The sequence below is a fragment of the Piliocolobus tephrosceles genome, chromosome 1, assembly GCF_002776525.5.
Source record: "Piliocolobus tephrosceles isolate RC106 chromosome 1, ASM277652v3, whole genome shotgun sequence".
NCBI lineage: Eukaryota > Metazoa > Chordata > Mammalia > Primates > Cercopithecidae > Piliocolobus > Piliocolobus tephrosceles.
The window spans coordinates 17494330-17508722 of record NC_045434.1 but is presented as its reverse complement, the minus strand read 5'-3'; the positions used below and the strand labels follow the sequence as shown (position 1 = coordinate 17508722).

Sequence of the window (14393 nt, the reverse complement as noted above, 5' to 3'; positions counted from 1 at the left end):
ACAATAATTTTGAGAACAAAAATATCATAAATACAGTTTTCAAATTCCTACACCCTTAGCACTTCCTTTACTAGTTTTCTCTCCCAAAAGAGAAAATAAAAAGTAATTTTTTCTTTAGTTCAACCATGAGATCATATCAGATGATTAAAAGTTGTTTTGTTCAGACTAAATACAGTAACACATATCAAGCCTAGAAAGCTTATTATTTTCAGAAAGTAAAATAAACACATTTCACTTAAAAACATAAAACAGAATGCCTTTGTACAGACTCTCTTCCCTGAGCTGAACACTCTCCTCCATCTTGTCCCCACCACACCATGGGATTGCATCAGCTCTAGCCTCGCTTCCTCTGATGGCCTCAGCAAACACTCCTAACATTCCCCTTCTTCTCTTCCCAAAGAAGCACCTCCTGTGTCTACTTGAGCCAGTACTACATGGCATCTTCATCACATGTTATCTGTCTCTATGTCGAGTTTCATTAAGATGTGGCTGTAATCATCCACTTGATCTATGTATCCACGCAGCTAGGTCTATCTCATAAGAATTACAGGTAAGTGCTTACACACATACACATCAGCAGAATGAACACTTCCAAGGGCTGTGAATTCCAGTTTGACAAACAGTCATATCAAGTCTTGCTAGAGTAGGGCACATATACAGTAAATATGTGTTATGTTTTTCAATGAATATCTATAGAAGTATTACATATCATAACCACACGTTTTCATATTAAATATTACTCTTCTGTATTAGTTCATGAATAGCACTCGGTCCATAGTTTTCTAGTAATTTCAACCATGCTTAAAGGCATTAAGTACCTACATAGAAAAACATAAGAGTTTTAAGGGAGCATTAAAATTTACAAGTAATAAATTGATAGGAAAAATATTGAGATTCAACTAATCCAATAATGACAGAGGGAAAAAGAAAACCACACTCACTTCTGCTCGCTGCTCAAATACCTCTGGACGATCTGGTTCCAAGGTAATTACTCGGCTCAGTTCGAACAGAGCAAGCTCAGCATTCTTAATGTCCTTGAAAAGGCATTAGCTTAGTATGAGACATACTGTTACTCAAAACCAGGCTGAAAAGATTTTCTGAGAAAACTAATAATTTAGTAATGATATAACCAATTGTTTAAAAATAAATATGAACTTCACTTCTATGTAAGAGATGTGCCATGTCAAATCAGTCATGATATTACAATTATTTAACTCACTCAAGTCTATCTACTTACTCAACAATAACATGTTAGACCCCGCTACCTATCACAAGTTCCACAGATGGCAGGATATTATCTAAACTTAATCTACTTAAACGTGGAATCAACGAACCTCAATGGATGAGTATGTGGATACCAGCACGTGAAATGATGCTGACCAGTGGCAATGGGGGAACAGAAATGGGTCAAGATAGTATCTATCAAAAACATAAGCCTATAAATCTATATCTTAAGAAGTTTAGGTAAGTTCTCTTTAACATTTGCATGTTACTTTTACATTAAAAATGCATGTGTAACTTTTTATTAAATATACACGCAAATTTAATCTCAAGATGTATAATTTTAAAAGATGTGAATTAGGAAGAGGCAGCTCTGAACTTTACTAGTGCAACTTCAACCTGGTCATTCATTGATGCTCTGAGTAAAATATCGTTTCCTTCCTAAGCACTTCCACCATTCCCAATTCTGAATTCATTCTCAGTCCTCTATGTCTCAGAAGTATACAGATACACAAAGTTTCTCCAGTAGGCCAGCACAAGGCTAGTACAATATTAATTGTAATATGTTATAAATTGTAATAAAATAAAAATGTTTAACATTTTTAATATTTTTAATGTAAAAGTTGCAAAAGTGGTATTGCTCCCTCAAAGCACAATTTCACACAAATATTTTTAGTATACAATAAGACAACAGAAAAAGTTTGCATATAATGTCCTAGACTAAAAATTTGGAAAACTGAACTTACACCATTTCGTGATTTACTATATAATTTCAGGAGTCTTCATTTTTATACCGTAGTACCTTTGCTTGTGTAAAATATGATTATTATAGTCCTCCTCCAGCCTTCCTCAAAGAAATAAGGGGAATAATTTGATTACAGCTACAAAGATATTATACCTATGTGCAAAAAGTATAAAATATAACAAATAAAAATAAATTTTACACACCTAAAAAAAACCTTTTATTCTTTCATCAACCTTTAATAATTGTGAAAGGAACTCAAACTCTAAGTCCTAGTTCACTATTGATGCCCAGTCTCCACTTGGACCATTGAATATCTCTTAGGAATGCAAGCAGGTTCTCATGCTTTTCTTAGTCTATCCAGTTTATCAAAGTTTACTTCAGAAGATCTGGGTGGAAATCCCCAGTCCACCACTTACTAGCTGCCATTTTCTCATCTGTGAACTGGAACGATAGATACCACTCCACATGCCATCAAGGGTCAATGAACAGTAGCAGTTCTAGCAAAACCCTGGTCTGTGTCAGGTCATGTAGGCGCTATGGCAATCGTTAACTATTACATACTCACATGTAGTCCCTTCTTTCCATAGGCTATCCCTCGGCCATAAATTGCACTAACCAGATCAGGCTCCTCCTAGTCAGACCAAAACAGAAACACGTCAAAAACCATAAACAAAACAAAACAAAAAATCAGTTTCTGCTTAAAGCACGTTAATGCCACAAGTGACAGCTCTACTTCTTTATGCTACCACCACTCATAAGTCAATATGCAGTCTCCAACCTGAAAAGTCTATATTCTTAAAGCTCATTTGAATGAAATGTGATAAAAGTTTCATGTTGAAAGAAATAATAAAGAGAGGAGAAGGGAACCAACATTACGGAGCAACATGCTGGTTTCTTTCACAGAGTCATCCTATTTAAAATGCAATCCTCTCAGCAACTCTGGCAGCATCAGCAATCATGTCTTACAGAGAAGAAGGCGGCTCAGAGGGGTAAAGAGATGTGAGCAAAGGATTGGGTAATGCCTGTAACTAGTGTGTTTCCTTTCATATATCCATGAAATAACCCGAAGAGGAAAGAACCACTCAGTGCCAATACAATGACGAACTAGAAATGAGGCTGCACTGAAATCTGTTGGAGATTAATCCAACCCTTCATACTAATGAGTCGAAATAAAAAACCAGACTCTTTTTGTAGCCTGCTCCCATGCTTTCTCTGGTTATTCTGCAATCCAGATGGGGTAGAAGAAACACCTATTAGGACCAAGGACAAAACATCTGTTGACCCCGGCCATTGAGTCCTTACATACAGGTTAGTTGGTGAGTGAATGAAATCGTCTCTCATCTACATTTAGCCTCTACAATTTTTACTTCTCTGAATGGTTTGCTATACAGTTAAGAAAGAAGAATAAACAGCCACCTCTGGCTATAAGGTGCTGGGTGGAAGTATTGCACTGCTAAGAGATTTCATAGAACAGCACTGGATTCTCCAGAAAGAAACTTCGCAAAAACTTGATATATTAATCTATTGTTCAGTTTCATATCTGAGCTAGGGTATCTGCCAGTATTGTAGAAAATGAACACACCCACTTCAATGATGAGTAAATGGGAAAAAATAAAGGAGAAGATAACACTCATTTAAATTTTCTTAAAAGCTACTCAAATAGAATGAGATGCATCTATATCCAGTGGTAAACTGGCATATCACTAGCCACAACCCAGACAGCAGATTGGACTACATGGTGTATGAAAAATTGCAAAATTTCAACTAAACAATTTTAGGTTTCTAGCTTCTCTTAGAACATCAAAAGACTCAACAAACATAGGCCCACATTTTGGCATTCTCACACAGCAATAAATACGTGACTAGAGCTAAGCACTGGCTGTCTCTTTAGATGAGAGGTACAAGTCCATCAGTTCATCACAGGGCCTACCCATCGCAGCCACACTGTGCCAACTCTCTTTGCTCATGTTACCTCCCTGGCCCCTACAAAGTTCTGGATTTATAAGTTATAACTTACACGTAACTGGCATAGAGGTTGCCATGCTATTTGCTAAGTGGGGCGGGGAACACTACATGTTATAGACCTACAGAAAGATGGTATTTACATTTCGTAAATCATACTTATACATGATTGTGTGAGCCATTATTTGCACAGAAAGAAACTCTCCAAAATGCTACCAGGAATTTCCTCTGGGGAGTGAGATTACTAGATATATTCCCATTGTACTTAATACATTGTTATATTCCTGTTAATTGTTTAAAACAGACATGCTCATTTATAATCAGAAAAAAATATGTTTTAAGTAATACATGTTTCACTGTAAAAATTTCAGAAAATGAAGAAAAGTACCAAGCAGAAAGTAAAGGAGCCCTATAAGCCTGCCCCCCAGAGATAAGAACTTTAAACACTGAAGTATTTTTCCTGGCTTAAAGGAAGGCAGAATAAGTTGTTTGGATGGAGAAAGGATACAGGTGTCAGGGGGAAAAGGGGAGCAGGAAAAAAGGGAACCTATTGAGGAATTAAAAGTAATACTGGCTTCATGCTTTTCTGTAGCAAAAAAGCCAGAAGACAGAACAGTCAATGGTTGAACAGAACCCTAGCCAGGCTGGTGTGGGAGTCAGTGAGCCCAGGGAGCTCATCCTCTAGAGCAGGGGTGTCCAATCTTTTAGCTTCCCTGGGCCACATTGGAAGAATTGTCTTAGGTAACACATAAAATACTTTAACACTAATGATAAAAAAAAAAGATCTCATAATGTTTTAAGAAACTTTACAACGCTGTGTTGAGCCACATTCAAAGCTATCCTGGGCTGCATCTGGCCCATGGGTTGGACAAGCTTGCTTAAGGTAACATCGATCTCCAGGAAGAACTAAACCTATGCTCAGATTTGTTATGGTTCAAAATATATTATCCGAGCCGCTTTTCTCCTAACTGAGAAAAAACTTTACTCCAGATGACCAAGAGGTGAATCAGAAAAAGATGTAAATAAGCAGTTATTCTATTAGTACGACTGGCATCCCCGCACACCCATGGCTGGGGCTGGTGCTCTGGTATCCTCCTGCTCTTCAGCTCACACACCCCTCACCAAATCCTGGCCATCTCACCTCCTGAACAGATCAGCATCCTCCCGCCCACTCCATCAGCCACTACCCTATTCTAAGCCTTCTTCTCTCACCTAGGATATTGTGATCACCTTACCTGTTCTCATTTCTTCCCATCTATTCTCCAGATACACACCAAGAGTTATCTAACACTAAAGTCTCATCATATCACTTCCCTAACTGAAATTATTCAGTGACTCCCCAACACCTAATACTGTGACATTCAAACTTTTTCAACTCCAAATCACTGAAATACATTTTACATTACAATCCAGTACACATGTGCACGATATATACACACACGTATCAGAAAACAGTTTCACTAGGTTACACCTAGGACTTACTACACACTATGGAATCTGATAGTTTCTAGTCCAGCATATTTCACTTAAAAAAAAAAAAAAAAGGTTAAATTTAAATTTTCAATTAATTTTAGGGCCCCCAAAAGGGGACAAACCCCAAAAAAAAAAAAAAAAAAAAAAAAAAAAGTAACATCTAAATGGCTCTGCAGAAAATATTAATCATTTTCCTGCCTTACTGTTCAGCCTCATCTCCTTCCTCTTTTTTTTTTTCTTTTTTTTCATAAAGACAGGGTCTCACTCTGTCACCCATGCTAGAGTGCTGTGGTGCAAGCCTAACTCACTACAGCCTCAAACTCCTGGGCTCAAGTGATGCTCCCACCTCAGGCTATTTTAGAATTTTTTTTGTAGAGATGGAGGTCTCACTTTGTTGCCCAGGCTGATCTCAAACTCCTGGCCTCAAGCGATCCTCCTGCTTCAACCTCCCAACATGCTGGGGTTGCAGGCATGAGCCACCACACTCAGCTTCATTTCATACCCTAGAAATCAGAACTATTTAATAATTCCCTACATACAAGATGCTTTCCCAAATGCACTGCATTTGCAAATGCTATCCCCTCTGTCTGAAACACTCACCCATTGCCTTGGTCCCCAAGCAATTCCTTTCATCCCTTAAGTCTAAGCTCAAACACCACCTTTGAATTCCTTCCAGACTCCCCTAGAAAATAAATATGCTCCTTCTCCTTTATCCCACTGTACACTGTATGGATGTCAGCCATTCATTCCACAATTATTTACTAAGGGCCTACTGTTAGCTATCTCAGGTTCCATGCGCTAGGAATACCACACAAAGCCATGCTATTCTTGCCACCTACTAGGAATAGCAAGCAAAAACCAACACAGAAGACAAGAGATTCGCCTATCAGATCAAAGTCGGCTTTGTTAAGCCTGTTCTTCCCAAAGGCGAAGCAAGCAGGACAACATGGCTAATAATAGTGGGGTGCAGTCAATGGAAAACCAGAGCCCGATCCAGGATAACAGGAAGGCAAAGCTCTATGACAGATGTACCACAGTGATTAACGTATGGTGGGCCTCCAGCTCTTGCAGCTAGAACATTTTTGTAGCAATAAAAATTTTAAACTTAAAACAATAACAAAAAAGAAACAAACAAAAAAAAAACCCAGTCATTCAAAAGTTTGCAACAGCTGAAATATCCGAACACTGACAACCTCCTAAAGGTAGCCATCATCATCTTGACTGTAGGATTGGATGTGTGCCCCACAACAGAGCCCCTCGCACGGGCCTCCCCTCAAGTCACCCCATGGTCTCATCATTACTACAGCACTGAATTGATTACTGTGCTTATCTGTAAAGTATTTAGGTTTTCTGTATTCAATTTATGCTATTTATTTATTTATTTATTTATTTATTTATTTATTTATTTTTGAGACGGAGTCTCACTCTGTCGCCCAGTGCAGTGGCGCGATCTCGGCTCACTGCAAGCTCTGCCTTCTGGGTTCACACTATTCTCCTGCCTCAGCCTCCCAAGTAGCTGGGACTACAGGCGCCCGCCACCACACCCGGTTAGCTTTGTTTTGGTATTTTTAGTAGAAATGGGGTTTCACCGTATTAGCCAGGATGGTCTCGATCTCCTGACCTCATGATCCGTCCGCCTCGTCCTCCCAAAGTGCTGAGATTACACGCCTGAGCCACCGCACCCGGCCCAATTTATTCTTTCTTTTTAGAATTTTTTCCTAACAGTCAAGAAGGACATATACTTACTGTGGCTGTTATATCTACAGTTGAGTATCAAGCATTCCTAAATTTAAGTAACAGATTTTATTACTTTTAAAAGTTGATACTTTATTTATTATTTTATCTATCGTTAGCTAAAAAGCCAAAAACTTTTCTTTATGGAATGCCATAGTAAATTTCTGGGTTTTTCCAAATAAAAACCAATGTTTATTTCTAAAAACAAATTAGGCTCTGAAGAGCAATTTTTCAAAATATTTTTATAATATTTATACTTTATAAAGTTTTCAGAAACTTTTTTAAAAGTTTCTTTAAAAAGTTTCTATACTCTTAAACTTAAAAAGAGTGAAATGAAAATGAATACTTCAATCTTCCAATTTTACTTTATGCAACTGCAAAATCATGGTATAACAGTTGCCTAAATGGTGCTGTGCCTACTTAGATGTCTCAATTCTCAAAAAAAAAAGTCTAATATATTATTCTCATTTCATTACTTATATAGTGACTTTAAATTTTACAGTATTTACTGTGTTTACCACTATAAGGCTGGCTTTTTATTAAAACTGGAAAGTAACTGGATCTAAAAACAAACAAGTCGAAACAGTCAGTAGATAAGCAATGTAAAGAGGATTAGATTTCACCTAAGTGATGAACACATGTATTTGCATAAAGGATGTTATTTAAAATTCTGTGCAGAGGAATGTTTTCAATTTTGTATGCTAATGTAAAATAAGAAATAATATTCTTTTACAAGTTCAGTTCCACTGGAATCAGATCAAAATCAGATGAGCTCAAGATCACACAATGAAGCAAAGGCCAAATTGCCTCATAAAATTGTTGAAGCATTTATGTTATACCCATCCCTGCATGGGGACCAAAGCAGCACAGAAATCAGGAAAAAGTTCTACTTTTCAACTCAAGAACACTATTACTGATGCATTGACACACATGGAAGTGATTCAGGGCACTGGCATAGAGGCAACACTAATTTATAAGCTTTAAAAATCAAGAGTTTCCAATGCAGACTGACATCTATTAAATCCTGTCATTGTGTTCAGTTAGAAACCTTGATACTTCTGTAAAGGAAAATCAAACCACAGGGAATACACATTCCAATAAACACTTTGAAACACCGGGGATTATGGAAATATTTCCCAGGTTTGTAACCTGCTGGTGAAACCAAGACAACAGGAAAGGTATAAGAGCTTTATATCAAAAAGTCATTCTGGAGTTAAAGTACCCTTTATATGTAGATTTGAAATTCATATTAAATGAGCTTATCAAAATAGCAATTCTAATAAAATCCAAGCCCCCGAGTCCCCATTTGTTGCCTGCTTCTATAAACAGAATCATATTCCATGCTCTGCTGCTTCATACTGGAGTTCATGAGCTGTCTCATTTAAAAAAAAAAAAAATTTGCCAAGAGTTAATGAACTCAAAAAAAACAAAAAGTCTATGCACGAATAGCTACCACTTTGTAGATCTGTTAAAGGACATTTACTGGCTTAAAAATACTGCATTTTTGCATATCTAGAAGGTCCTGCAAGGAACAGGTAAAAATATATTAGCATATACAGAGAAAAATGGTTCTCAAGTGATATTTAGTTCAGGAACAACGTGAAGAATGAAAAGTAGTACGGCAACATCTGTATATACTTGAAGAAAAGCTTCATCACTATTCTGAAATATTGGATATGAAAAAGTATGATTGAGATAAAAATGTATTTCATACTGCAAGAAATTTTATCACTACGCTTGCCAACAAAAGAAAAAACAAACAAAACAAAAAAGAAAAGAGTAATTAGATTTAGAGAATAATCATATGTGTAATACATAATTTAAAGAGAATGATTTATGCAAATTATGATTCGTGATGAAAAAAGGAGTTTCAGTCAATTGGAGAAGAAGCAAGAACTATTCTTTGGACATTTGCTACCACCTACTTTTATAGTGTCTTGATGACACTGGCTATCGAGAATTTGATGAAATCAACAGAAAACTCAAACAGAGACTGTGTGCATCACTTTCAAACATAAACTCTAATATAGAAAAGTTTTGTCCAGAAAAGTAGGATCAAGTTTCTTATTAAAATTTTTGAAAACAATGTTAGCATTTAACATCGAATCTTGGTATTTTCTTTCTTTTTTTCAGAGACAGGTTCTTGCTCTCTAGCTGGAGTGTAGAAGCTTCGAATTTTCTATTTCTTATCAGTCATAAAATATAAAGAAAATGTGACAGATTTTCACAAAGCTTTATCTGGATGCCTCCAAATTATTCTTTCTTATCCATGTGCCACGCAAATATTATTTCCACATGTGCCATGATGTGGAAAGAGCTGGGAAGCACTGAGGTAAAGGGTAAGGGAAGAGAAATCACCGAGGAAAGCACCAGCAGGAAAGCCAAGGGCTTTCTTGCTGCTATATAAAAATATGTCATACATGACCACCCGGTTCATTCTTCTGCATCTGAACTTTCCACTGCCTTCATCCCTGCCCCATCGATAGTCTGAACTGCCAGTAAAGCAGTCCAACCCTATAATCCATACATTCTCAAAGAGAGATTTCCCAGCTGAAAGCAACCCATTGTATCACAGATTGATGAAAATGCGATATCACATTTCAACACATTATCTTCTTTGCACCAAGAGAAAAATGCTAATATACTTTCTGAACATAACTGCAAGAGAAATGTCTTACAACTATAAATGGACAAAACAAAGGCATATTATAGAGCCATTAAAAATAAGATTGTAGAAAAATACTGAAAAACATTTATAGCATAGAATTAAGTGAAAAAGTAATACAAAACAGTACATATATTCAGATTATAAAACAACTGCATACCTTGAAAAGGCATAAATAAAAAATTTAAACACGTTAAAGTGGCAGAATTCGGAAATTTTTTATTATTTAAAATATTTTCTTTAACAGTACTATATTGTCTTCAACCACAATGGTAATAACATTTTCAAAAAGTTGAATAAAATAATACATCTGCAAATTCCTATTTTCTGCTGGATTCTACACTCCAGCCTGGTTGCCTTAAATTAACTGGTATTTGCTCCTATAAATGTATCAAAACCTCCCTTTCAAACCAGGGTCAAGTGTTAACTGTGTAAAAGTGTTTGCTTACCTTTTATAACATTGCCAATACTTAATAGAAATGTGATTTTTAAAACCATCTATAATCTACCCTTCGTATTTTAAATTCCACTGAAGAATAGTGTTCCACATGACCACCTAAATATACTGCTCCTTGGATCCAAAGACCTCAAAGTAATAACTAAAAATATCTCATCAATTGTTTGAGAATGAAGATGTTATCAATATAATTAACCTTATTTTTAAAGAGAAAACAAAAGCAGAGCCAACATTTCAAAATGAATCATTTAAGTTAAGTCTGCCTGCTAGACTGTAAGGTATTTGTTGGCACTTGCTATGATTAACACAGATGAATACACCAGAATAGTACTTTGACTAGCCAAAATTTACTAAGCACTCACTATGTGCCAGGCACTAGGTACTAAGTACTTTAATAGGATATTTCATTTAAATCAAAAAAGAATTTTTTTGGAGGTAGTTATTATTATCTCCATAACTCAAGAGTTTAAATAACTTGGTAGCAAGAAGCAGAGTGGATTAGAATTAAGGTATCTCTAGCTCTAAAATCCATGTCTACTTCACTGTACTTTACTGGAAAGACACAACAACAATCAATAAATGGTTAGGCACCAACAGTGCATACAGTTAAATAATGATACAAGATATAAGGCCAATGATATTGGGCAGCTACCAGCCTTCTCTGCAACTCTTACACATGTAGTGCTTGCATGCTTTATCTTAACTAGACTTTAGCACAGCCACCAATCAGTAAAGACCCAATACTTCATTAAGGAGTCTCATAATTATACTTTAAGGTGAGAAACATATGTATGAGTAGAAATTAAGTTAATCATGAAGATCAACTCCTATGTGAAAATAAGTTGGAATTTCAAGAATTTCCAGTGTCCATATCTCATGGGAGATATTGTGGTAGAGAGGAAAGTGAACTGATGCTAATGTTTTTTTAAAGCTTGCATTTGAATCCCATCTCTGCAACTTGATGGTCGGGAGACTATGAGTAAATTGCTTGACCTGATTAGATTTCCTTTTTCTCATTTAAAATGAAGTTGTATTTAAAATCTTTCAAAGATTGAATGAAAGCATGTCACAAGGCCTGGCACCAAGAAAGTGCTTGGTCCATACCAATTTCTTTCGCTTTCTTGTACAATTTAAAAACACGTTGTATTACAGCACTTCAGCTGTGCATTAGTCCATATTTTTGTCATGACCATAAACTCGAAATTCCATAAATAAGAAGAAAAATTACCTGAAGCATTGTTGAAAAATGCCGTATTGCTTCATCATAGAGACCACTGCCAATCAAGACGTAAGCAATAGCTATGAAACAAAATACAAAAATATTAAAGGAAAGAATAAAGTACCTCAAACTAGAATCAATAACTAACTTCTTTGGTAAATCTCCAAAGGCAGCTCCAAGCACTGGAAGCAGTTAAAGAAAACCTAGAAGTTAATAAGGTGTCACTGAATTCTTCCACTTTCACCACTCCGCACTTGCTAATCAGCCTTCCAATTCCATTTAGATTTAAATTGTTAAAGTCATCTATAAAATATCTGCCTACAAGAAATACTTATCTTTTTCTAAGCCCATCATTCATTTTCAGATCCCAAATAGCCTTTGTGATGTCTCCTAGCTATCACAAAAGCTAGTAATAACCCTAAATAATATCCACATAACATGGCAATGTGATTTTTACTGTGAATGTTATGAGAAATACCCAAACAGCATCACAAATCTCAATTCCTGAAAGTGACGAATTTACTGCCAATTACCTAGTAAGAACAAAAACAGGGACTGAAATATGTTAACATAATGCTTAACTGTGGATAATACAAACCACCATAATGCAATGACAGTCTTTTTCCTACTTCTTCCATTCAAATTATAGTGAAAACGCTACTCAAAATATTCACTAAAGATGAATCATTTTGTATCACATTGTTTAGGAGAGTGGTACTTTGAAATTAGAGCTAGGACAGTCTCTGAAAACACAGCAATATTCTGACTAAATTCTGCCACCCATCCAAAAAACAATGTTTGAATATTCTAGATTACATTACCATCTATAAAATTTGCCCTGACTGCTTAACCCTTGGGCCCCCCAAAATCCTTAAAAAACATTTTATTCATCACTCAACATAACTATTTTGATAACATTTATTTGCAAAAAAGCTTTTCTGTAAAACTTTACTGCAATACCCTTTAGGACCAAATAAGTGTTCAAGAAGATGGGCAACGAAAACTTTTACTGTCATTAAGAGCTTGTATTTCCTGACAGTTAAAAGTAGTAAAAACATTAAACAAAGCAGAAATAGATATGAAATGCAGAAAGAGTTTAAAATATATTCATAAATCAATAAAGTAAAAATAAAGTTCAAATTGAACACCATAATAATATAAGCACTTCTGGGGGCACTCTTCAAAATAAAAAGAGAGCCCTTTTGCCCTACTTTCTTTGAAAAGATAAATTAAGCCCAAATACATGTTCAGAATGCTGACAATGGATACCACTCAGTTAGCTAACCTCCGGGTAACCAGAGGATACCTTTAGTTTTGGTGGGGGTTGCAGGGGATGGGGGCAGTAATATTAGCAGTGAAAACAGCAGCAAGAATCACAGTGGTTACAGGCATTGCATTCTTAATATGTGTCAGGCATAGTACTATCCTTTACCAGTATTAACTCATTTGCTCCTCCACTGCAATGAGGTAGGTACAATGATTAACCCCATTTTGCAGACAAGGAAATAAAGCAGAAAGTGGTTAAACAAGCTGTCCAAGGACCATAAGCAGAGAGTGAGAGGAAGGCAGCAAGCTGCCTGGCTCTGGAGCCTGACCTCCCAGGAAGCCTGGTACGCTGAGAAAATTCAAGGCAGTTCCCAAACCACTGTGCACTGGAGGGATGGCCAAGTGGCTGAAATTTCTTAATGGTCAGATGAACATGGATAAAAACATAAACTTGTACTTTTTGAATGCAGGAAGATGATGATTGCGTAGAAAGCCAAGATCTGAGCTCGGATTCTGGCTCTGCCACTCACCAGCCGTGTGATCATGGGGACCTCAGTCACTTCTCATAACTGTCTGGGTCTTGCTTAATATGTCTGTAGAAAATTTTCTTAAAGATTCCTTTCAAATCTAAATTTTTATTTCCTATTTATTATCCCATAATCAGTAAATATCTGTTGAATGAACAAATCAATCAATGAGCCATAAAAACAAATATGATTTTCAGAGATAAATTTTGTACTTTAGGAACATATTTAAATGGCTGTCCACATCGAAGTGATTGAATTCCACTTCAAATCAAATGCAGTTTTCAAATCTCTCCACCTAAAACTCAACATTTTGTGAACAAAACCAGAAGTATCTATTAATAAAAGAATAATCGGCTGGGCGCAGTGGCTTACGCCTGTAATCCCAGCACTTTGGGAGGACGAGGCAGGCAGATCACAAGATCAAGTGATTGAGACCATCCTGGCTAACACAGTGAAACCCCATCTCTACTAAAAATTCAAAAAAATTAGTCGGGCTTGGTGGTGGGCGCCTGTAGTCCCAGCTACTCAGGAGGCTGAGCCAGGAGAATGGCATGAACCTGGAAGGCGGATCTTGCAGTGAGCTGAGATTGGGCCACTGCACTCCAGCCTGGGTGACACAGCAAGACTCTGTCTCAAAAAAAAAAAAAAAAAAAAAAAAGAATAATCATAATCCAAATCTTGTGCAAATACAAATAACTATTAGGATCTAAATTTTGCTGTAGGAGTCTAAAGACATAAAGGAAAAGCTGGTATAACTGGACTTCTCTCAGAAATCTCTACTCACCAGCAACCCCACATCTCCGAGCAATGTATATGTTCACAGATGCCATTTTTTCAAGACAAAATACTGGGTACAAAAGATCGTAGGCCAGCTCAGGGGCTACACTACCCCAGGGTCTACTGGGATTATTCTTTGAGAACAAAACAGACCAGGCACATATCAGGCTCTGAACTCATTATTTAATAAATAAATACTACTCTAAGTAGAATCCAAGGACTTCAGAAAAGACCAGATCTGATGTCTTAAAGGGCAGTCGTCAAAGCCTCCTCAAAGAATATCACCACAAAGTAATCAGCATTTTCAAAATAGCACTCTGGGAGGCCAAGGCAGGAGGATCCCTGGA

General features: G+C 36.6%; 1 protein-coding gene across 10 annotated transcripts in view; it reads right to left on the bottom strand.

The window, feature by feature from the left end:
• The window catches only part of TTC13 (tetratricopeptide repeat domain 13), a 101466-nt gene that overhangs the window by 64194 nt on the left and 22879 nt on the right, over positions 1-14393 (bottom strand). For 6 of the 10 annotated variants that reach the window (XR_002726294.2, XM_023191842.3, XM_023191841.2 and 3 more), the window contains exons 4-6: positions 11486-11556; positions 2532-2597; positions 942-1034 (exon numbers count right to left, since the gene is read on the bottom strand). Coding sequence is in view for 9 of the 10 variants with exons in the window: in XM_023191842.3 (XP_023047610.1) it covers positions 942-1034; positions 2532-2597; positions 11486-11556 (230 nt within the window). In the remaining variant the exon portion in view is untranslated. The remainder of the gene's footprint in view (positions 1-941; positions 1035-2531; positions 2598-11485; positions 11557-14393) is intronic. The other 4 variants (XM_023191844.2, XM_023191845.2, XM_023191846.2 and 1 more) reach the window with 1 other exon arrangement.